General features: G+C 46.1%; 1 protein-coding gene across 2 annotated transcripts in view; it reads right to left on the reverse strand.

The window, feature by feature from the left end:
* Positions 1-1,472: 1,472 nt before the first annotated feature.
* The window catches only part of ZNF584 (zinc finger protein 584), a 36,149-nt gene continuing 12,468 nt past the window's right edge, over positions 1,473-25,153 (reverse strand). Inside the window, exons 1-4 of one of the 2 annotated variants that reach the window (XM_044257471.1) lie at positions 13,470-13,917; positions 12,427-12,553; positions 4,272-4,394; positions 1,473-3,439 (exon numbers count right to left, since the gene is read on the reverse strand). In XM_044257471.1, the coding sequence (XP_044113406.1) occupies positions 2,433-3,439; positions 4,272-4,394; positions 12,427-12,553; positions 13,470-13,508 (1,296 nt within the window). In that variant the 5' untranslated portion in view covers positions 13,509-13,917 and the 3' untranslated portion in view covers positions 1,473-2,432. Of the gene's footprint in view, positions 3,440-4,271; positions 4,395-12,426; positions 12,554-13,469; positions 13,918-25,153 lie in introns of those variants that run through there. The other variant, XM_044257473.1, reaches the window with a different exon arrangement.

Here is a 25,153-nt window from a genome sequence, read left to right on the forward strand (position 1 = left end):
TGACCTTCCCCATGAGGGACACTCTCCACTGTCTGATCAGCCTTTCCCCACTTTGCCACTCCTCCAATTCTGCTACATTTTCTCTCCAAGTTGGTGTCAGTTTCTCTCTTCTCTTTGATGCCTGAACCTTTGGCCTGATGCCAGGCCTCTGCTACACACACACACACACACACACACACACACACAAACTGCCAGTAAGCACATGAAAAGTTGCTCAACACCACTGGTCATTAAAGAAATGCAAATCAGGGCGCCTGGGTGGCTCAGTGGGTTAAGCCGCTGCCTTCCGCTCGGGTCATGATCTCAGGGTCCTGGGATCGGGTCCTGTGTCGGACTCTCTGCTCGGCAGGGAGCCTGCTTCCCTTCCTCTCTCTCTGCCTGCCTCTCTGCCTACTTGTGATCTCTCTCTCTCTCTCTCTGTCAAATAAATAAATAAATAAATCTTTTTTTTAAAAAAAGGGAAAAAGAAAAAAGAAATGCAAATCAAAACCACTTCACACCCCCTAGGCTATCTATGGGAAAACAGACAACAAGTATTGATAAGGAAGTAGAAAAGGTGGAATGCTCATACACTGCTGTGGAGCTATACAGTTGCTGCCAATTTGGAAAACAGTTTGGCAATCCCATTTCTATTTATCTACCCAAAAGAAATGAAAACATCCTTATACAAAACCTTGTACTTAAATGTTCATCGCAACATTTATCGGAACACCTGAAAAGTGGAAACAAAACAAGACAAACAGGGGCACCTGGGTGGCTCAGTGGATTAAAGCCTCTGCCTTCAGCTCAGGTCATGATCCCAGGGTCCTGGGATCAAGCCCCACATCGGGCTCTCTGCTTGGCAGTGAGCCTGCTTCCTCCTCTCTCTCTGCCTGCCTCTCTGCCTACTTGTGATCTCTGTCTGTCAAATAAATAAATAAAATCTTTAAAAAAAAAAAACAAAAAAACAAGACAAACAAGGCCCAATCAACTGACGAACGAATAAACAAACCATGGTAAATATTATTTGGCCATAAGATGGAATGAAGTCCTGTCATGTTTTACAGCATGGATGAACCTCAAATATATTATGCCAAGAGAACACCATTCACAGGAAAACATACTGTGTGACTCCATTTGTATAAAATGTCTAAATAAGCAAACATACACAGTCAGACACTTAACTGGCTGAGCCACCCAGGTGCCCCAAGTTCCCGGACTTTTCAATCCTGACCGTTTCTACCCTGCGTGGTCATCACCTCTCCCATCATTGGTGAGAGTGGGGGATCAGGGAGAAGAATCACCCCAGTTACAGAAAGCAGCAGTGGTTTCCAACCCCAACACATGGTACTGGTTGAGCACTGTGGCTCAAAGCCCGTCAAGTGTAGGGTCATAGTTCTCTCACTAAACATGCCTCCAAGTTAACATTCTCTTCTTCACAGGAAGCATAATTTTTGGACCAGGGACACATCTAGAAATCTACAACACACAAGTTTTGCTGAACTGGCATTTTATTGACCTTTTGGAAAATTCGTTTCCCAAAATTTTAAAATCAAAAGACCCCACAAAACAGAGGATATCACTTCTCTCCCTTGGCAGCAAAAACAATGAAGGCCATGGTATGCAAAGACGCCAGGAGCACTGGCCACATCCCAGGACTGCATGGTCTTCATTTAGGACCAGGGTATGGCCATAAGGTGAACATCCTGCTATCCCCAGTAAGGCAACAAAAGTCAGGGACCTCTCCCCACAGATGCCAGTCCCTCTCTTCATGAGCCCAGTTTGGTTCTCAGTCCCTCCATACACAGTAATTAGAACCCCCAATATAAATATGTTTTGTTGTGTTTTGTTTTTCAGAACCCCCAATATTAAACATGGTGTAAACAGTAAAGCTTTCATTACCTAACACATTCCAGGGAGCGTGAGACAGTCAGGTCCAGGGGTGGATGAATCCATGACAGGAGCTATGTAGAGTGTCCACTGTGTTCATGGAAATGATTAATCTTCTCTGGAAGCCCCCAGTAGCACAGCTCAGCTACTCTTGACCAGTGACTGGTCACAGACATACCCGGTTGGGGGGGCAATGAAGCCCATTGTGGGGTCCACCACTCATGATTCTTTTCTCCACAGAGTGGGGACTAAGAAGATCTGCTGTTCAGATCACACTGACATGACAGATGCATACCTTGGGCTCCTGCCCGGTGGTGGAGGTGGGATGGCTTCTATCATAGAAACCAGCGGTGACTTCGCACTACCAACAGCCTTGGCAGGTCGGAGTGCAACTTAGCTTCTGAAAGCTTCCTACACACCTGCCACGCCATGGCACATGTTGGGGTATGCCAGGTTTAGCTTTCAAATGGCTACTCTCCTCAATCTCCTTTCTGGAGGGAGGACTTTCATGTTGAACAAGGTGCCCAGCCCCGCCTACAGGCTTTCCAATATGCCCTGTCTTCTTATGGCCTTTCTCCAGTGTGGACTTTCTTGTGCTGAAGGAGGGTAGAACTATGTTTGAAGGCTTTCCCACATTCTGTACATTCATAGGATCTCTCTTCAGTGTGGAACTGCTGGTGCCGATTGCGGTAGGACCTCGTGGTGAAGGTCTTCCCACACAGGCTGCACTCATAGGGCCGTTCTCCAGTGTGAACTTTCCAGTGCTGATACAGGCCAGAGCGGGTCACGTAAGTCTTCCCACATTGCTTACACTCATAAGGCCTTTCTCCAGTATGAACTCTCTGGTGAAGAATGAAGCTATGGTTGTATTTAAAGAACTTCCCACATTCCCTGCACTCATAGGGCCTTTCTCCAATGTGAACTTTCCGGTGCCGAATGAGAGTAGACAGAACGCTGAAGGTTTTCCCACATTCGCTGCACTCATAAGGCCTTTCTCCAGTGTGAATTCTCTGGTGCAGAACAAGTGCATCTTTGCGATTGAAAGTTTTGCCACACTCCTCACACTTGAAAGGTTTTATGCCTGTGTGAACCTTCTGGTGCTTCCTCAGTTTAGATGGATAACTGAAAACCTTTCCACACTCATTACACATATGGGATGTTTCTGCAGTGTGAATTTTTTGGTATTTATCATGGGTAGATTTCTCCTTGGGGGCATTTCCACCTTTCAGGCATCTAAAGGGTCTCTCTTTGGGGTGAGTTATCAGGTGGTCGAGGAGTGCAAATGCCTTTAGGAAGGCTTTCCCACAGACACTGCACTTGAAGGCCTTCTGTGTGGTATGGAGTCCCTGCTGCTTCTGGCAACTGAAGCTGACGTGGAAGGCCTCCCCAGGCTTGGTGCTCTTGTGTAGCTTCTCCTTGCTGTGGGCAGCCTGGTGCTGGAGGAGGCCCACGGTGGCTGGGACATCGTTTCCAGACTCCTCACACCGCAAGGGCCTCTCCGACAGGCAAACTCCGTAGTTCTTCATCTGCTCTGGAGAGGCTTCCTCGTCCTCCAGTCTACATGGACGACCTAAAACAGAGAAAAGCCAGTTACTGAGCATTGGATCAGAGGGAGGAGGCACTTTCATCAAAAACGCATGTCATGGGGCACCCGGGTGGCGCAGGGGGTTAAAGCCTCTGCTTTCGGCTCAGGTCATGACCCAGGGTTCTGGGATCGAGCCCTGCATCAGGCTCCCTACTCGGCAGGGGACCTGCTTCCCTCCCCCATCTCTGCCTGCCTCTCTGCCTACTTGTGATCTCTGTCAAATAAATAAACAAAATCTTTAAAAACAAAACAAAACAAAAAACGCATGTCATACACATGGAAAAGGAGTCCAGAGAGTTGCCAGGAGGTTGCTAGGAAGAGTCTGGGTAAGAAAGGGCTGCCCCAGCAGAGCAGGGCTCCACCAGATCACAGAATAGGAAAGAGCTCAGCAGGGACAAGGACACAAGATGGGAGCAGTGCAGGGAGAAGAGGTGAGATCTCCAAGTCACTCCTTTCAATGGTTTCAAGTAGGGCCTCAGCCACTGGTGACAGGGAGCACTGTGAAGGGGATGTGATTGCTCCAATGAAAAGGCAATGGTAACAGAGTAGCTGGTATTCAAATATTATTTAAGGGTATGTACAAATCTCAAGTCACCAGTGGACAGCTCTAAACTGGCACAAAGGTCAGGGAGGTGGGTCATCTAGGTCCTGAGGGTCATGGTAGGGATAGCAAGACCACACAGCGTGTCCAGAAGGGAGAGGAAAGGTGGAAATAGTGTGTGGTCACTGGCCTCAGCACCAAAACGCTGGTGCACAATGATACCCAGCATGCTGTGAGCCCATCGCTGAAACCAAGGCATCACCCAGCCCTACTCACCAGGAACAGGACCCCTCCTGGACTCTGTTCTGCTGCCTAGAGTCAAGTCCACTATGTTGGGCACCCAGAGCTCTTCTTCACTTTCCAGTTGGGCAACCACATGGGACCTTGAAGGTGCAAATCCTATGAGGGAAAAAGGTAGTAAGAGGCCAGTCCAAGCCAAGGAACATCACTCCAACCCCATAGGAAGCTCATGTCATCATGCCAACCATGAAAGAAATGGAGTATTAGAAAACAAACCTCCTCGTCCCACTAGAAAATTTGTTAAGCAGGTAGACTCCATGTTGTGTTTTACCACAATTTATTGTGAAAGAACCTTACACTGAAGGTAAACTGACATAACTGAAATAAAAAAATAAATGATAATAGTTGAAGATTTCAACTTCTAACTTTCAATAATGGACAGAACCACTAGGCAGAAAATAAGCAAATAGCACTTGAATAACACCAGAAATCAGCTAAACTTAACAGACATCTATAGAGCCTACCACATAACAAAAGCAGGATATGTATTCTCATGTTCTCACACAGACATGGAACATTCTCCAGAACACAACATTTGCTAGGACATAAAACAGGTCTCAACAGATTTCAAAGGACTGAAATCACACATAGTATGTTCTCTGACCACAAAGGAATTAAAATAGAAATCAACAGAAAGAATTTGGGAAACTCACAAATTTATGGAATTTAAATAAAACACTCCTAAATAATCACAAAGAAAGCTACAAAGCATTTTGAGATGAATGAAAATGAAAACACAACATACCAAAAGTAATGGGACATAGTAGTTCAGAGCTATAAACACCTCCATGGTGTTTTACTCATAGCACTTTTTCTTCTTCTTCTTCTTCTTTTTTTTTTTTTCTAAGATTTTGTTTATTTATTTGAGAGAGAGAGCAAAAGCAGGGGGAAAGGGAGAGAGGGAAAGGGAGAAGCAGACTCCATGCTGATCAGAAAGCCTGATGTGGGGCTCAATCCCAGGACCCCAGGATCATGACCTGAGCCAAAGGCAGATGCTTAAGTGACTAAGCCACACAGCCACCCCTACTCATAACACCTCTGACACCAAATGTGAGTAAGATGTAGGGTGGGTGTTCCACGCCACATCTCTAACCCTCAGACACCAACGTTGTGTCCAAGTATTCAATTAAATTCTGATACTAACTACCTGGAATCAGTGTCAGATCCCACAGGTTAAGGGCTCAGTCTCCCAAGACTGCCCATACTTCAGACAACAGTTGGAAGTCCAAGACTCCCATTTTTCTGACTAACTGGCTATAAATCAGGGATTCCCACAAATATATTTATCCCTTCTCAAGTTCAATAATTTGCTATAATGGCTCATAGAACTCAAGAAAAGAGTTTACTTAGAGATTTTTTACTTTTAAGATTTTATTTATCTGTCAGAGAGAGAGAGAGAGAGGGAGCACAGGCAGACAGAGTGGCAGACAGTCAGAGGGAGAAGCAGGCTCCCTCCGGAGCAAGGAGCCTGATGTGGGACTGGATCCCAGGACCCTGGGATCATGACCTGAGCCGAAGGCAGCTGCCTAACCAACTGAGCCACCCAGGCGTATCACCAGATTATTACTATAAAGTACACAACTCAGGAACAGCTCAATGGAAGAAACTCAAAGGGCAAAGTATGCCAGGGGTGGAGATGGGAGTGAGAAGTGAGGAAGCAGAGGGTAAGGGGCATCCATGCCCTCAATTGGCACCGTTTTCCCAGGACCCAGAAGCTCTCTGAACTCTGTTATTTAGTAGTTTCTATAGAGATTTCATGATGATGTATAATTAGTTAAATCATTGGCCACTGGTGATTGGTTCAGTCTCCAGCCCCTCTACTCTCCGCAGAGGCCAGAGGTTGAGGACTAGAAGGATGGGGTTGGAGGGTAGCTCAAAATCCAACCTTACTATCATGCCCTGATCATTTGGATGTCCACCTCCTATCCTGAAGCTATCTAGGAACTCCCAGCCACCAGCATTCCATAAGCACACACAAGACACTCTTTTTCTTTTTCTTTTTTTTTTTTAAAGATTATTTATTTATTTATTTGACAGACAGAGATCACAAGTAGGCAGAGAGGCAGGCAGAGAGAGAGAGAGAGAGAGAGGAAAGCAGGCTCTCCGCTCAGCAGAGAGCCCGATGCGGGACTCGATCCCAGGACCCTGGGATCATGACCTGAGCCGAAGGCAGTGACTTAACCCACTGAGCCACCCAGGCGCCCCAAGACACTCTTATCACTGCAAAGATTCCAAGTTTTTTAGGAGCTATGCTAGAAATTGGAGACTAAGACAAAATGTATATTTCTTACTATGTCACAGCACCCATATTTAAAAAGATCTCAAACCAACAGCCTAACTTTAGGCCTCAAGAAACAGGAAAAAGAAAAGTGACTAAACTCAAAGCTACCAGAAGGAAGGAAATGATAATGAGCAGAGATAAATGAAGGCCTTTTTTTTTTTTTTTAAAGATTTTATTTATTTGATAGAGAGAGATCACAAGTGGGCAGAGAGGCAAGCAGAGAGAGAGAGAGGAGGAAGTAGGCTCCCCATAGAGCAGGGAGCCTGATGTGGGACTCAATCCCAGGACCCTAAGATCATAACCTGAGCTCAAGGCAGAGGCTTAACCCACTGAGCACCCAGGTGCCCCCTATGAGCAGAGATAAATGAAATAGAGATTAGAAAAAGAGAATCAATAAGACCAAAACTAGGATCTTTGAAAAGAGCAATGAAATTGAAAAACTGCTACCTAGACTGACAAGAAAACATAGAAGACTCAATTTATTAAAAACAGTAATGGAAAAGGAGACATCACTAACAACATTACAAAATAGAAACAATTGTAAGGAAATACTATGAACAACTGTATTATATGACAACAAATTAGGTAACTTAGATAAAATGGACAAATTCCTAAAAAAGACACAAACTACCAAGACTGACTCGAGAAGAAATAGAAAGTCTAGTTAGAGTTAAACAAACAAACAAACAAAAATTCCCCCACAGGGGTGAAAAAATAAAGGTTAGGCCCCGAGGGCTTCACTGATGAATATTTACACTGAAATAAGAATTAGCACAGGGGCGCCTGGGTGGCTCAGTGGGTTAAGCCTCTGCCTTTGGCCCAGGTCATGATCTCAGGGTCCTGGGATCAAGCCCCACATCAGGCTCTCTGCTCAGCAGGGAGCCTGCTTCTCCCTCTTTCTCTGCCTGCCTCTCTGCCTACTAAATAAAATCTTAAAAAAGAAAAAAAAAAAGGAATTAGCACAAATATTTCACACACACACTTCCAGAAAACAGAAGAAAAGGTAACGTTTCCCAACTCATTCATTGAGGCCAAAATTACCCTCATGCTCAATCCAAACAAAGACATTATGAGAAAACTATGCACTCATGACTCTTACGAATATAGATGCAGAAGTCAACAAAATACTAGCAAACAAAATCCAGAAATACATAAAAGGGTTATAAGATATGACAGAGTTGAATTTATCCTTGTAATACAAGGTTGAACACATGAAAACCAAATGCTGGGGGCGCCTGGGTGGCTCAGTGGGTTGAGCCTCTGCCTTCAGCTCAGGTCATGATCCTAGAGTCCTGGGGTCGAGCCCCACATCGGGCTCTCTGCTCAGCGGGGGGGCCTGCTCCCCTCCTCTCTCTCTGCTTGCCTCTCTGCCTACTTGTGATTTCTGTCTGTCAAATAAACAAATAAAATCTTTAAAAAAAAAAAAAACAAATGCTGTAATATACCATGTTAACAAAATAGAGGAGGAAAAATCACATGACCATTTCAAACGATATGGGAAAGCATTAGACAAAATCTAAATATCTTTCATGATTAATGCACTCAACAAACTAAGAAAAGAAGGGAACTTCCTCACCCATCAAGGGCAGCTACAAAAACAACAGCTAACATCATACTTACTAGTGAAAGACTAAATGTTCTTCTCGTCAGGTTGGGAAGAAGACAAGGATGTTTACTCTCACCAGTTCTATTTAGTAAGTACTGGAGATTCTAACCAGATCAGTTAAGGCAGGCGAGAATTCTACCACTGAACCACCAATGCAAGTGTAACCAGATCAGTTAAGGAAAGGAAGAAGTAAAAATATCTGCATTTGCGGATGACATAATGTCATATATATGGAAAATATCATGGAATCCACAAAACAAAACAACACTATTAGAACTATCCATACTAAAGCTAAAGAATACACATTCTAATCTACTGCACATGGAACATTCTTTTTCTAAAAAAAAAAAAAAGATTTAAAAAAATTTTTTTGACACAGAGAGATCAAAATTAGGTAGAGAGGCAGGCAGAGAGAGAGAGAGAGGGAAGCAGGCTCCCTGCTGAGCATAGAGCCCGATGTGGGGCTCAATCTCAGGATGCTGAGATCATGATCTGAACCGAATGCAGAAGCTTAACCCACTGAGCTACCCAGGCACCCCCACATGGAACATTGTTTTTTTTTTTTTTTTAAGATTATTTATTTATTTATTTGACAGAGAGAGAGATCACAAGTAGGCAGAGAGGCAGACAGAGAGAGAGAGGAGGAAGCAGGCTCCCTGCTGAGCAGAGAGCCCGATGCGGGACTCGATCCCAGGACCCTGAGATCATGACCTGAGCCAAAGGCAGCAGCTTAACCCACTGAGCCACCCAGGCGCCCCACATGGAACATTCTTGAGAATAGATCACACCCTGGGTCACAAACCAGGTCTCAACTGGTACCAAAAGACTGGGATCATTCACTGCATATGTTTGGACTACAATGCTTTGAAACTCAAGCTCAATCACAAGAGGAAAATTGAAAAGAACTCAAATACATGGAGGCTAAAAAGCATCCTATTAAGGAATGAATGGGTCAGTCAATTCAGGAAGAATTTTTTTTTCAAGATTTTATTTATTTATTCAATAGACAGAGATCACAAGTAGGCAGAGAGAGAGAGAGAGAGAGAGAGAGAGGGAAGCAGGCTCCCTGCTGAGCAGAGGGCCTGATGCAGGGCTCAATCCCAAGACCCTGGAATCATGACCCGAGCCAAAGGCAGAGGCTTTAAGCCCCTGAGCCACCCAGGTGCCCCAAATCAGAAAGAATTTTAAAAATTAATAGAAACAAATGAAAATGAAAACACAGCTGTTCGAAATCTTTGAGATGCAGCAAAGGCCATCCTAAGAGGGAAGTATATAGCGATAGAAGCCTTTCTCTGGAAAAAAGAAAAGGTCTCAAATACACAACCTAACCCTATACCTAAAGGAGCTAGAGAAAGAGCAGCAAATAAAGCCTAAACACAGCAGAAGAGAAATAATGAAGATCAGAGCAGAAACCAGAGAAATAGAAACCAAAAGAACAGCAGAACAGATGAACGAAACCAGGAGCTGATTCTTTGAAAGAATTAATAAGATTGATAACCCCCTGGCCAGATTTATCTAAAAGAAAAGAGAAAGGACCCAAATAAACAAAATCATGAATGAAAGAGGAGAGATCACAACGAACACCAAAGAAATACAAACAACTATAAGAAGATATTATGAGCAACTATATGCCAACAAATCAGATAATCTGGAAGAAATGGATACATTCCTAGAGACGTATGAACTACCAAAACTGAACTAGGAAGAAACCGAAAACCTGAACAGACCCATAACCAACAAGGAAATTGAAGCAATAATCAAAAAGCTCCCAACAAACAAGAGCCCAGGGCAAATGGGCTTCCCAGGGGAATTCTACCAAACATTTAAAGAAGAATTAGGGGCGCCTGGGTGGCTCAGTGGGTTAAGCCTCTGCCTTTGGCTCAGGTCATGATCTCGGGGTCCTGGGATTGATCCCCGCATCAGGCTTTCTGCTCAGCAGGGAGTCTGCTTCTCCCTCTATCTCTGCCTCCCTCTCTGCCTACTTCTGATCTCTCTCTCTGTGTCAAATAAATAAATAAAATCTTAAAAAAAAAAAAAAAGAAAGAAAGAAAGTCCAATGGAAAAAAGACAGTCTCTTCAACAAATAGTGTTGGGAAAACTGGACAACCACATGCAGAAGAATGAAACTGGACCATATCCTTATACCATTACAAAAACAGACTCGAAATGAATGAAAGACCTAAATGTGAGACAGGAATCCATTAAAATCCTTGAGGAAAACATAGGCAGCAACCTCTTTGACCTCGGCCGCAAAAATTTCTTTCTAGATACATCGCCGAAGGCAAGGGAAGCAAGGGCAAAAAGGAACTATTGGGACTTAGGGGAAGAGAGGAAAAAATGAAACAAGAAGAAATCAGAGAGGGAGAGAAACCATAAGAGACTCTTAATCTCAGGAAACAAACTGAGGATTGCTGGAGTGGAGGGGGGTGGGAGGAATGGAGTGGCTGGGTGATGGACACTGGGGAGGGTTTGTATTGCAGTGAGCACTGTGTATTGTGTAAGAATGGTGAATCACAGATCTGTATCCCTGAACAAATAATACATTATATTTAAGTAATAATTTAAAAAATGAAATATGATTTTAAAAACTATTAGTACTAATAAATGAGTTTAGCAAGGCTACAAGACACAAAATCAGTATATAAAAATCTGTATTTCTATATTCTAGCACTGAACAACCTAAAATGAAATTAAGAAAACAGTTCCACTTAAAATTACATCAAAAAGAATAAAATACCTAGGAATAAAGTTAGGCATATATGCTGAAAACTACAAAACACTGTTGAAAAAAGTTAAAGACTGAATAAATGGAAAGATATGTCATGTTCATCAGACGTTTCTGCAAAGAAGACATCCAGATGGCCAACAGACATATGAAAAAGTGCTCCATATCACTCGGCATCAGGGAAATACAAATCAAAACCACAATGAGATATCACCTCACACCAGTCAGAATGGCTAAAATCAACAAGTCAGGAAATGACAGATGCTGGCGAGGATGCGGAGAAAGGGGAACCCTCCTACACTGTTGGTGGGAATGCAAGCTGGTGCAACCACTCTGGAAAACAGCATGGAGGTTCCTCAAAATGTTGAAAATAGAACTGCCCTATGACCCAGCAATTGCACTACTGGGAATTTACCCTAAAGATACAAACGTAGTGATCCAAAGGGGCACGTGCACCCGAATGTTTATAGCAGCAATGTCCACAATAGCCAAACTATGGAAAGAACCTAGATGTCCATCAACAGATGAATGGATCAAGAAGATGTGGTATATATACACAATGGAATACTATGCAGCCATCAAAAGAAACGAAATCTTGCCATTTCCGACAACATGGATGGAACTAGAGCGTATCATGCTTAGCGAAATAAGTCAAGCGGAGAAAGACAAATATCATATGATCTCCCTGATATGAGGAAGTGGTGATGCAACATGGGGGCTTAAGTGGGTAGGAGAAGAATCCATGAAACAAGATGGGATAGGGAGGGAGACAAACCATAAGTGACTCTTAATCTCACGAAACAAACTGCGGGTTGCTGGGGGGAGGGGGGTTGGGAGAAGGGGGGTAGGGTTATGGACACTGGGGAGGGTATGTGCTTTTGGGTAAATTGGAAGGGGAGATGAACCATGAGAGACTATGGACTCTGAAAAACAATCTGAGGGGTTTGAAGTGGCGAGGGGGTGGGAGGTTGGGGTACCAGGTGGTGGGTATTATAGAGGGCACAGCTTGCATGGAGCACTGGGTGTGGTGAAAAAATAATGAATACTGTTTTTCTGAAAATAAATAAATTGGAAAAAAAAAAAGATATGTCATGTTCACGAATTGAAAGATATTAAGATGGTAATACTCCCCAAATTGATCTACTCATTCGAATTCATGGCTGAAGTTTGGCCCAGGCAGGCCCTATAAAGAAATCTCCTTTGAAGGAAATCAACACCCAGAGCACAGAGGGGCCATAACTTCAGCAGAGCCAGAGAGAGAGGCAGGGTTGAGTGGAGCTGGTTGGGCAAACTGTAAATACCTGCACCAAAGCCCTACTCCAGGAGACCAACAGCGTTGAGGCTGCTAACAAGGTGCTAAGGAGGTGGAGGAAGAACATACACCCCAATGCCAGTACTGACAGCACCAACCACAGGGAACCTGGGAAGCAAACGGCCTCTGTGGTGGGCTTTACGATGAACACACCTTCCTACGGGGAAAAAATGGTCAGTCTGCCAGGGAAGAGTGTGAGAGACTTACCCAACGAGCCAATAAGTGCAAAGTTCTCTAGCATCACATCACGGTACAGGCTCCTCTGAGTCAGATTAAGGAGACCCCACTCTTCCCTGGAGAAATAGACAGCCACATCCTCAAAGGTCACCAAGCCCTGTAATGATTGATTCAGCTGAGCCTTAGGAGTCAACAGTGGGCAGAAAAGCCAAGCAAAACATGGACAGAGGAACACATCCAGGCCCTTGATCAGTGTCGCAGGGCCCTGCCACAAGTCTCACTGACATACATCATCTTTCCCTTTGAGCCCTAAACCCCCACTCCCACGGAAGCATACCCTCTACCTCCCTCCTCCTAAGACCCTGACCTCAGAGGACTGCCAGGGCCCCCAGTTCCATTGTTGCTTCTCCTCAGTTGGATTCTGCATCCTGCCCACAGCAACAACAGGCTGGTGACCAGAGAGATGCCATCTATGTAACAGCCAGACACACAGGTCCCACCCTACCTCCTGTCAGCCAATTCCCTCTATGTCCCAGAGATCACCTCCCAGAGGCAACCAAACCTACGCTCATCCTTCCCTCTCCGGTCCCAGTACGTGGTCCCAGACCTTCCAGTTTGCCCTCCTGCCTGACATGTACATAAGTCTTTGTACCACTGCATGTACAGCTCCACACCCCCAGCACAATCTCACCCGCTCACCCCACTGGCAACTCAATGGAATCCCCCACATGCTCGTTCTGCACATGGCATCTCCAGAGTGACTCCACTGAGAACAACCACCATCCCATCCTGCCCCAGTAGAACCCCACTCCTTCAAGGTTCATTGCTAAGGGCATCCCCCCTCCCCGCGCTCTGCACTGAAGACCTCCGCATGCAGACCTGTTCTTAGCTTCAACCCTCCCCCGACCACACTGCACACGGACCTCGAGACCCCGGCCCTCTTCCACCTGTGCCTTTGCCTAGGCTGTCCCTTCACCCGCCACAGCCTCCCCCGCTCCTCCTGAGCTCATTCGGAACCCGGACCCAATGGGTGGGGATCGGAGTTGTCAAAGCCTGGGGCACCTTCCACTCACCCGCGCCTCCACGGCCGTCGGAAGCTGTGGGCGGAGCATCGCCGCGGCGGATGCCGAATTTCGGCCTGTTCAGGCCGTACCTGCCACCCCGGCTTGGGCGCAGGAACCTCCCGCCGACCGTAGGACCTCAGAAGCTGGGTCTAAGAAAACGTGCGCAGGGACCAGGCAGCCGCCTGTGGGAGGTGCGCAGGGACCAGGCAGCCGCCTGTGGGAGGCCCAGACCCTCCTGCCCCGCTCCGCAGGGGGCGACAGCGAGTCTCAGGAAGAGGGGGTCATTCCCGGGAGTCAGGGCGCGCACAGGGGCGCGACGGGGGTCCCCGCCGCTGTCCTCCGCGGTGCGGCGTCTCAGGGAAGTCGGCCCACCGCGCAGCTCTCGGGATACTCGTCCCGACCCACAGCGGCAAGCGGAGAAGCTCGAGGACAACGCCGGAAGTCCCGCCGCCTCAGCGAGCGCCATGAGCTTAGTCCCCGCGTCACTCGAGGACCTCACTTCCCAGCTCCCCTCGCGGGGCCGCTTGCTCGTTGCCAAGGCGACAAGGGAGGCCGCTGCTGGGCGCTCGCGCGGATGTAGACCAGAAGGGCCCCGTCCGTAGCGTTTCCGGAGAGCCATGCCGGAGGAGGCGGGACTTCCGGCGCCGGTCTCCTCCCTCGGAGCCACACCCGCGGGACTGGGATTGCTGCTGGGCAGAGGTCTGAGTGTGAGAGGGTGTTCCGGGCGGAGGAGAGGGTGGTAGGGACGGGCTGTGAGTGAGCGCCGCAGGGGTCCCGAGCCCTGGTGTCCCGGGCCGCAGAGAATTGACACCTTTGGGCCTCACCTCCGTCAAAGCCCGTGGTGCCCGGGACCGCCGGGGAGTCCTCGCGCTTGCCGCTGTCTCTGCTTCACAGAGCAGGAGACAGAGCTCAGAAAAGACTCCGGGGGTGCCTGGGTGGCTCTGTCGGTGCAGCGTCTGCTCTCGGTGGGGTCGTGATCGCGAGGTCCTGGGATGGAGCCCTACATCGGGCTTCCTGCTCGTTGGGGAACCTGCTTCTCCCTCCCTGTGCCATCCTCCACCATCACCCCCAACCCCGTACCCAGCTTGTGGTCTCTGGCTCTGTCAAATAAAATCTTAAAAACAAAAAGAAAGAAAAATAATGGGGAAGGTGAAAGGAAAAAAAGACTCTCCAGCCAGAGTTCAGTGAGCACCTGGAGACCAGCAGCTGGGGGGGGACCTTGGTGGGAAGGGGAGGTCGTGGAAGATCAGCAGTTGGATTTTACAAGTTTTTTTTTTTTTTTAAGATTTTATTTATTTATTTATTTTACAGAGAGAAATCACAAGTAGATGGAGAGGCAGGCAGAGAGAGAGAGAGAGAGAGGGAAGCAGGCTCCCTGCTGAGCAGAGAGCCCGATGCGGGGCTCGATCCCAGGACCCCGAGATCATGATCTGAGCCGAAGGCAGCGGCTTAACCCACTGAGCCACCCAGGCGTCCCGGATTTTACAAGTTTTTTTTTTTTTTTTTAAAGATTTTATTTATTTATTTGTCAGAGACAGAGGGAGAGAGAGCGAGTCAGAGGGAGAGAGAGCGAGTGAGCAGAGGCAGAGGGAGAAGCAGGCTCCCTGCCAAGCAAGGAGCCCGATGTGGAACTCGATCCCAGAACCCTGGGATCATGACCTGAGCCGAAGGCAGCGGCTTAACCCACTGAGCCACTCAGGCGTCCCACAAGTTTTGAGTCTATGGTGCCAGGTCCACTGGGCTCAGGCAGGTCTGGGGTGCTGGGAATGGGTCTGGCATATGTTCAGAGGACAGTAGGCTCGTAGTCTGCCCCGTGTCAAGCCGTGGTGCCAAGGCGGGGACCTTGTGGAGGAGAATGTTGGGGGAAAGATCCTGGGCACATGGGGATAGGAGGCTGGCAGGAGGAGAACCCAGCTCCTGGATGTCTTGTGCTCAATTCAGATGCACTTACCCTGGAGGATGTGTTACTGAGTCTCCTAGGAAAAACAGAGCACATAGACGAGTACCAGAGAAGCCTACCCCAGGGTGATTTTTTTGTAGGCTCCATGCCCAGGCTGGGACCTAAACTCACAACACTAAGATCAAGACCTGAGCTGAGATCAAGTCAGATACCCAAGCAACCGAACCCCCAAGCACTCCTGAAGTTGCCTCTTGTAACTACACACCTTTCTTGGGCTTGCAGTCACAGCTCGTGTTTTTTATTAATTAATTTTTTGTTTTAGGTTTTTTATTAGTTAATTCCTGAGGTTGCCTTCTTTTTTTTTTTTTTTTAAAGATTTTCTTTATTTATTTGTCAGAGAGAGAGGGAGAGAGAGCGAGCACAGGCAGACAGAGGCAGGCAGAGGCAGAGGCAGAGGGAGAAGCAGGCTCCCTGCCGAGCAAGGAGCCCGATGTGGGACTCGATCCCAGGACGCTGGGATCATGACCTGAGCCGAAGGCAGCTGCTTAACCAACCGAGCCACCCAGGCGTCCCCTGAGGTTGCCTTCTTGAACCTCAGTAGTTTTACTTTTCAGATTTTAGGTTTGGTGCTTCTTCAGAGACTATAAGAACAGGTAATGAGACAATGGAGTCTTACTGGGGAGATGGCAGGGTGACCCTAAACTGCAGGACATCTACCTATAGCTGGCTGCCTGAAGGATGGCAAGAGGGGGCCATTTGGGTGGCCACAGCAGGCAGATGCCTGAAATTGCCCAGGTCACAGTGCAGCATGGGGGGCTGTTGGCAGGTGGGAGACACTTCCTGCCAACCAGTTGTGAAGGGCTGTGGAGGTGACTGGAGGTGACCATACAGCCATACAGGGCCTGAATGGGGATTCTGAGCTTTCACTGCCATCAGATGTTGATATTCCCACTCACCACAGCCTGAGACTATGAATTCCACATTTTATGGAGAAGGAAATGGACATACAGTGGAGAGGCATTGTACCCACATTCTCATGGGAGCCCAGGAAGAAACTCAGCTCAGCCTGACTCCCTAAGCTATGACCACCACCCCCCGCCTTTGTGTACAGTTTTGCTTCAAGCAGGACATAGTGGTTAAATTTGATGCAAGTTTGAAGTGTGTGGATTTGAAAGTACAAGATGCAGAATTACTAGCATCACATTTCATGCAGTGAATTTGAAACAGTATAGACCCTTCTCTGTGTAGTCCAAACAAAATTATTCTTGCCTCTCTCCAGTTGTGAATGGTGTGGCGTGTGAGAATACCTCCCTTGGGGGCACCTGGGTGGCTCAGTGGGTTAAAGCCTCTGCCTTCGGCTCAGGTCATGATCCCAGGACCCTGGGATCAAGCCCTGAATCGGGCTTTCTGCTCCGTGGGGAGACTGCTTTCTCCTCTTTCTCTCTGCCTACTTGTGATCTCTGCCTGTCAAATAAATAAATAAAATCTTAAAAAAAAAAAAAGAATACATCCCTTGGGCAAGAGTCCTGCCTGTATTTTACGACGTGCTCCCTTATCAAAGTACACTTTCTAGGGTGGCAGAGGAGACCAGTGACCCTGCAGAGAGGTGGCTCTGACCTCCTACCCCACCCCTCCCTCATAAGCCCAGAAGTGTCTGTGAGGGTCTTATGGAAGTAGTGATGCCAGTGAGAGTCCTTGTGTACCCTGCAGGAACCGTGTGCCTATCCCTTTTGCAGCAGGGTAGTATGTAATTGTTTACCTTATGCGAGCCATTCTAGTAAATGTGCCCTCTTATTTCACAGTGCCTTGATTTGTGTTTCCCCTTTTTTTTTTTTTAAAGATTTTATTTATTTATTTGAGAGAGAGAGAGTGTGAGAGAGAGCATGAGCGAGGAGAAGGTCAGAGAGTGAAGCAGACTCCCCATGGAGCTGGGAGACCGATGTGGGACTCGATCCCGGGACTCCAGGATCACGCCCTGAGCCGAAGGCAGTCGTCCAACCAACTGCGCCACCCAGGCGTCCCTGTGTTTCCCCTTTCAATTGGACATATACACTCAAGAAATTTACAAAATACTTTTATTTAGCTTTAAATATTCTATTCATTTATTTGAGAAAGAGCATGAACAAGAGGCTGTGGGGGGAGAGGAAGAGGGAAAAGCAGGCTCCCCACTGAGCATGGGGCTTGATCCCAGGATTCTGGGATCATGACCCGAGCCAAAGGCAGACACTTAACCAACTGAGCCACCCAGGAACCCCTAAAATATTTTTTATTTTGAAGTAGTTTGAAAGAAGTTGCAAAAGAGTTCCTATGTATCCCTCATCCAGCTTCTGTCGATGATAATATTCTACATAACCACAGTACCTTGTCAAAACCAGGAAAATAGTACTAACACAATACTTCTAACTCAACTACAGACCTTAGTCAGATCACACCAGTTTTCACATATACTTGTTATGGAGTTCTGTGAAATTTTATCACATGTATGGCTTCATGTCACCACCACCACAGTCCAATACAGAACTGTTTCATTTCACAAAGGAACTTCTAACTAACCCTTAGGTCATACCTTCTCCTAATCCTGATCATCATTGGTCTGTCCTCCATCACTGTAATTGGGCCACTTCACAAATGTCACATACAGGAAATCCTAGAGCATGGATGCGCCGTACTGTGGGCTTTTCTCACTCAGCATATTGTATTTGAGATCCATGAAAGGGGTGTCTATCAGTACCTCGTTCCTCTTTACGACTGAGCAGTATTGCATTATCTGAATTTACCACAGATTGTTTATCCGTTCGCCTGCTGAAGGACATTTGGGGTGTCCACATCATCATCGTTATCATCATCGTCGTTAGCTATGACAAACAACCCTGCCATGAACATTTGTATTCGGTTTTCTATGGACATGTTTTCATTTTAGTGTGGACATGCGTTTTCATTGCTATGTGTGTCAGGAAAGTGAGAAATGCCCATGAATGCAACTGTAGAGTGCTACAGTAATTGTATGCTGAACTGCCAAATTGTTCCCAGAGTCGCTGCACCGTTTTACATTCCCACCAGCAACAGCTGTTGAACAGCCTTCCTTTCATATATTTGCTATCCATGTATCTGCTTTAGTGAAGTATCTGCTCAAGTTGTTGCCCATTTTCTTTCTTTTTTCTTAAGACTTATTTATTTTAGGGGCACCTGGGTGGCCACTCACTTAAGCGTCTGCCTTCGGCTCAGGCCATGATCTCGGGGTCCTGGGATCGAGCCCCTCATCAGGCTTCCTGCTCAACAGAGCGTCTGCTTCTCCCTCTGCCCCTCCCCCTACTTGTACACACGTGCTCTCTCTCACTTGTGCTCTCTCTCACGCTCTCTCTCTCTCAAATAAATCAATAAAATATATTTTTTTAAAGATTCTATTTATTTGTTAGAGAGAGAGAGAAAGACAGAGCGCAAGCACAGGCAGACAGAGTGGCAGGCTAGAGGCAGAGGGAGAGGCAGGCTCCCTGCCGAGCAAGGAACCCGATGTGGGATGCTGGGATCATGACCTGAGCCGAAGCTTAACCAACTTAGCTTAACCAACTGAGCCACCCAGGCGTCCCAATCAATAAAATCTTCAAAAAGAAAAAAGATTTAGGGGCGCCTGAGTGCTTCAGTTGGTTAAGCATCTGCCTCCAGCTCAGGTCGTGATCCCAGAGTCCTGGGATGAAGCCCTGCATGTGGCTCCCTGCTCAGTAGGGAGTCCACTTCTCCCTCTCCTGCCCCCCCTGCCTGTGCTCTCTCTCTCTCTCTGTATCAAATAAATAAAATCTTTTTTTTTTTTAAAGATTTATTTGTTTTAGAGGGAGAGAGAGTGAGTGAGCAGGGGGTGGGTCAAGATGGGGTGGGAGAGAGAATCCCAAGCAGGCTCTGCCCTGGGCATGGAGCCCAATGTGGGGCTCCATCCCACCACCCTGAGATCAGGACCCAAGCCAAAACCAAGAGTCCAATGTTCAACTAAGCCACCCAGATGCTCCAGATTTTTGCCCTTTTTCTAACGAATTTTTTTAGTCAACTTTATTAATGTATAACTTACATATAACAAAATGTATATATGGGGGCGCCTGGGTGGCTCAGTGGGTTAAGCCGCTGCCTTCGGCTCAGGTCATGATCTCAGGGTCCTGGGATCGAGTCCCGCGTCGGGCTCTCTGCTCAGCGGGGAGCCTGCTTCCCTCTCTCTCTCTCTGCCTGCCTCTGTCTACTTGTGATTTCTCTCTGTCAAATAAATAAATAAAATATTTTAAAAAAATGTATATATGTATACACACAAAATGTATGTATAACAAAAAACATTCATTTCAAGTGGAAAATTAGATGAGGTTGGACAAACAGATATACCCATGTATGGAACTTGAGATACTCTCTGTAGTCCATTTCCTTAAGCCAGTATTGCTATGTCCACCCACCTCCACTGTGCTGCTAATGGCAAATACATTTCTATTTGTCATAGATCAAGCAATACAATTATGTATATGGATTTATATAGTTGCTTTTACAATAAGTTAAAAAAGAAACAAGTTATTTATACTTTGTTATACATAATTACTGGTGCTTTTTGTTTTCTCGTGTACATTCACAGCATTATCTGGGATCACATACTTAGAGTGTTTCATTCTTCTTGGGTTGGGTGACATTGGGCAAGGAGACAATGCAAGTTCCTGCTCATCGGGAACAAGGAAGAGAGAATGGGAACATCCAAGTTACTGAGATGCAAGCCTCAGCTGGGACCCTGGCCATTTGTTAACAAGCACATGATGTTTTCTGCTTATCAGATAAGGTTTATTAGTATATGTGCTGATTATAAATGTAATCATTTTCAGTGCCAACATCTTTTAATGGAGATACCCCAATTATTTCCAGTAGTGCCCTATTGTTAGATACTTGTCCCTCTAAACAGTTCAGCTCTTAAATTCACTATATAACTCTCCTTGAGCCTGTCATGTTTTAAATTTGGATATACACTGCCTAAAACCGCCCAGCTGTACTCCAAGTAGTCCAGTATTAACTACACGTGAAAATCACATGATTTTCCCAATGACTGTCTCTAGTCTGGCTCATTTTTAAAATTTCTGACATTTAGGGGGCGCCTGGGTGGCTCAGTGGGTTAGGCCGCTGCCTTCAGCTCAGGTCATGATCTCAGGGTCCTGGGATTGAGTCCCGCGTCCGGCTCTCTGCTCAGCAGGGGGCCTGCTTCCTCCTCTCTCTCTCTCTGCCTGCCTCTCTGCCTACTTGTGATCTCTCTCTGTCAAATAAATAAATTTAAAAAAATAAAGTAAAATTTCTGACATTTAGGATGCCTGGGTGACTCAGTCAGTTGAGCAGCTGCCTTTGGCTCAGGTCATGATCCCAGGGTCCAGGGATCGAGTCCTGCGCTGGGCTCCCTGCTCAGCAGAGAGCCTGCTTCTCCCTCTCCATTAGCCTGCCTCTCTGCCTACTTGTGCTTGCTCTCTAATAAATAAAATCTTTTTTAAAAATTTCTGACATTTATTTATCAATACTACTCTAGTTTTTATTAATATACATTATTTTTAGAGCACTAAGTTTTAGGTTTATGGAAAATTGAGCTGATAGCATAGAATTTCCATATTCCTGGTCTCACCTTATATTTTTCCCTACTGTTATCTTTAGCGTGGTATATTTGTTATAACTGTGAACCCATATTGATAATATTATTATTAACTAAAATCTATGGTTTACATTAGAATTGTACATAATATGTACATAATATGGGTTTTGACAAATATATAATATCACATATGTCAGTCATTACAGTATCATACAGAATAGTTTTGTGGCATGAAAAACCCCATGTGCTATTCCTTCCTCCCTCCCTTCCCCAAGTCCTCACCATCCAAATTTTACTGTCTCTAAGATTTGCCCTTCTCAGAAAGCGATAAAGTTGGAATTAAACAGCGGGTGCCTTTTTCATACTGACTTTGGCACTTAGCATTATGCATTTAAGATTCCTCCATACCCTTTTGTGGCTTGAAAACTCAGTTCTTTTTTTTAAAAGATTTTTTTTTATTTGATAGACACAGAGAGATCACAAGTAGTCAGAGAGGCAGGCGGGTGGGGGGGGAAGCAGGCTCCCCGCTGAGCAGAGAGCCCGATGTGGGGCTCGATCCCAGGACCCCGAGATCAGGACCCGAGCTGAAGGCAGAGGCTTAAACCACTGAGCCACCCAGGTGCCCCAACTCAGTTCTTTTTACAGCTGAATAATATCCTGTTGTGTGTATGTGCCTCAGTGTCTTTAACCACTTACCTATTGAAGAACATCTGAGTTGATTCCTGTTCTGAGCAATTACAACCATTTGTGTGCCTTACTGGCTGATATGGTAGGACTGTATTTAACTTTGCGAGAGACTCTCAGATTCTTCTGAAGTGGTTGTACCATTTTGTATTCTCCTCAGCAATGAATAAGAATCCTGGTTCCTCCTGTTGGATTTTATATTTTAGCCATTCTAATACCTATGTAATGATATTCTTTTAGCTTGAAATTCCCTAATAGCATACAATCTCGAGCATATTTTCTTATGCTTATTTGCTACCTGTGTATCTTGTTCCTGAGGTGTCCAAATTTTTTGCCCTTTCAAAAGCATGGTGGGCAGGGGCGTCTGGGTGGCTCAAAGAGTTAAACATCTGCCTTCAGCCTGGATCATGATCTCTGGGTCCTGGGACTGAGCCCCACATCAGGCTCCAGATCCGCGGGGAGTCTGCTTCTCCCTCTGCATCTTTCCCCGCTCATGTTCACACTCTCTGTCTCTCTCTCAAATTAATAAATAAAATCTTTTAAAAACAAACAAACAAACAAAAAAAAAACATAGTAGGCAGAATTCTAAGATGACCTCAAGATTTTTCCATCATAGGGCAACCCTTTGGGGTCCCCTCCCATGTTAAAAAAAAAAAAAAAGAAGAATTTGGGGCATCTGGGTGGCTCAGTGGGTTAAAGCCTCTGCCTTCAGCTCAGGTCATGATCCCAGGGTACTGGGATCAAGTCCCGCATCCGGCTCTCTGCTCAGCAGGGAGCCTGCTTCCCTCTCTCTCTGCCTGCCTCTCTGCCTACTTGTGATCTCTGTCTGTCAAAAAAATAAATAAAATCTTTTTTAAAAATGGGGGAGCGCCTGGGTGGCTCATTGGGTTAAAGCTCTACCTTCAGCTCCAGTCTTGGGATCAAGCCCCACATTGGGCTCCCTGCTTTGTGGAAAGCCTGCTTCTCCCTCTCCCATTCTCCATTATTGTATTCCCTCTCTTGCTGCCTTTCTTGCTGTATAATAATAAGCTGTATAATAATAATAATAATAATAAATATTTATTTTAAAAATAAATAATAAATAATAAAATAAATAAGATCTTTGGGGGAAAAAGATGTGATATATATACATATATATGTATATATATACATACATATGTATGTATGCATACACATATACACATATATACATATCACACACACACACACACACAACACACACAGAGTGGAATACTATACAGCCATCAAAAAAACCCTGGAAATCTGGGGCGCCTGGGTGGCTCAGCCATTAAGTGTCTGCCTTTGGCTCGGGTCATGGTCCCAGAGTCCTGGGATCAAGCCCCACATCAGGCTTCCTGCTCAGCAGGAAGCCTGCTTCTCCTTTTTCCACTCCCCCTGCTTGTGTTCCCTCTCTCGCTGTGTCTCTCTCTGTCAAATAAATAAATAAAATCCTTAAAAAAAAACAAAACTTGAAATCTTGCCATTTGCAACGACGCATGCTAAGTGAAATAAGTCAATCAGAGAAAGAAAATTATCATATGATCTCTCTGATATGAGAAATTTGAGAGGCAGGGCAGGGGGGTCATGGGGGTAAGTGAAGGAAAAAATGGAAGAAGATGGGATGGGGCGGGAGACAAAATTTAAGAGACTCTTTTTTTTATTTTTTAAGATTTTATTTATTTATTTGTCAGAGAGAGAGAGAGCCAGAGCGAGCACAGGCAGAGTGGCAGACAGAGTCAGAGGGAGAAGCAGGCTCCCTGTGGAGCAAGGAGCCCGATGCGGGACTCGATCCCAGGACGCTGGGATCATGACCTGAGCCGAAGGCAGCTGCCCAACCAACTGAGCCACCCAGGCGTCCCAATTCAAGAGACTCTTAATCTCAGGAAACAAACTGAGGGTTGGTGGCAGGAAGGGGGAGGGAGGGATATGGTGGTTGGGTTATGGACATTGGGGAGGGTATGTGCTATGGTGAGTGCTGTGAATTGTGTAAGACTCATGATTCACAAATCTGTACCCCTGAAGCAAATAATACATTTTATGTTAATAAAAAAAAAGTCATTGCAGCACAGTAGCTGGTTCAAGTGTGACACAGAAAGATAGTTGCATGACTCACAACATGTATAGAATAGGTCAGCATGGGACAGCTCTGCATATGTTACCGTCCTGATTTTTGCCTGTCTCTCAGCTCCAAATTCACCCATCTGCCTGCTCTTTGCAAACCAATTTTTTTTAAAGATTTTATTTATTTTGACAAACAGAGATCACAAGTTGGCAGAGAGGCAGGCAGTGTGTGAGGGGGGGACAGGCTCCCTGCTGAGCAGAGAGCCCCATGTGGGGCTCGATCCCAGAACCCTGGGATCATGACCTGAGCTGAAGGCAGAGGCTTTAACCCACTGAGCCATCCAGGTGCCCCGCAAATAGATTTTTAAAATATTTTTCTTTGGAAGCCTGCATATAAAAATAAAATGCCAATAAAAAATATTTTATTTATTTATTTGACAAAGAGAGAGACAGTGAAAGAGGGAACACAACAAGCTCGCGGAGTGGGAGAAGCAGGCTCCTTGCTGAGCAAGGAGCCGGACGCAGGGCTTGATCCCAGGACCCTGGGATCATGAGAGCTGAAGGCAGACACTCAACAACTAAGCCACCCAGACACCCTTGATGTTAACCTTTTTTAAAAAAAAGTATTTTATTTATTTGACAGAGAGAGAGAGCACAAACAGGGGGAGCAGCAGAGGGAGAGGGAAAAGCGAACTCCCTGCTTGTGCTGGTAACTTTTTAGTAATCTTTTATAGCAGCAATAAAAATTACACACCAGGGACCTCTGCATGGCTCAGTGGGTTAAAGCCTCTGCCTTCAGCTCAGGTCATGATCCCAGGGTCCTGGGATCGAGCCCTGCATCAGGCTCTCTGCTCCTCGGAATGCCTGCTTCCTCCCCTCTCTCTGCCTGCCTCTCTGCCTACTGTCGGGGTGCCCGGGACCCCAAACGGAAGTATAAGCCAAGATGGCGGCTGGCGACATGCCAATACGAGCAGTTTAGGAGACAAACAAGTGTTGTCCATTAAGGAAGTCACTCTCATTGGCTTGAAAAGAGTGTGCTCACTGCGTGATCCCTGCATGCCCCCATATGCTTCAATATACTGTCCACGCACTTTTCACATGTACCTCTCCCTGATTGGTTCGCACAGCCTTTATTACTAGGGCGCTCGCTGAAGGCGGGGGATTTTCCTCCGGAGAGTGTAGAAGAAGGTACACTGAAATAAAGAGCTCTTAACATCAGTGTGTTGTGCTTCTCTGCCGGTGGAGAATGCGCGATACTTGGTGCCGAAACCCGGGATCGACTGATTAAAGGTGAGTAATTCTTAAGGTAAGAAATACAGGAATTAAAAGTAAAAAGAAAGGCAGCCTTAACGTTCGCGGTATTGCGACTATCCAGGTACGCGAAAAGCGGCCCAATCTGTAAACGGATAGCAGGTATGCGGAAAGCGGCCACTGATAGACTACAAAAAAAAAAAAAAA

Source organism: Neovison vison, chromosome 7, assembly GCF_020171115.1.
Source record: "Neovison vison isolate M4711 chromosome 7, ASM_NN_V1, whole genome shotgun sequence".
NCBI lineage: Eukaryota > Metazoa > Chordata > Mammalia > Carnivora > Mustelidae > Neogale > Neogale vison.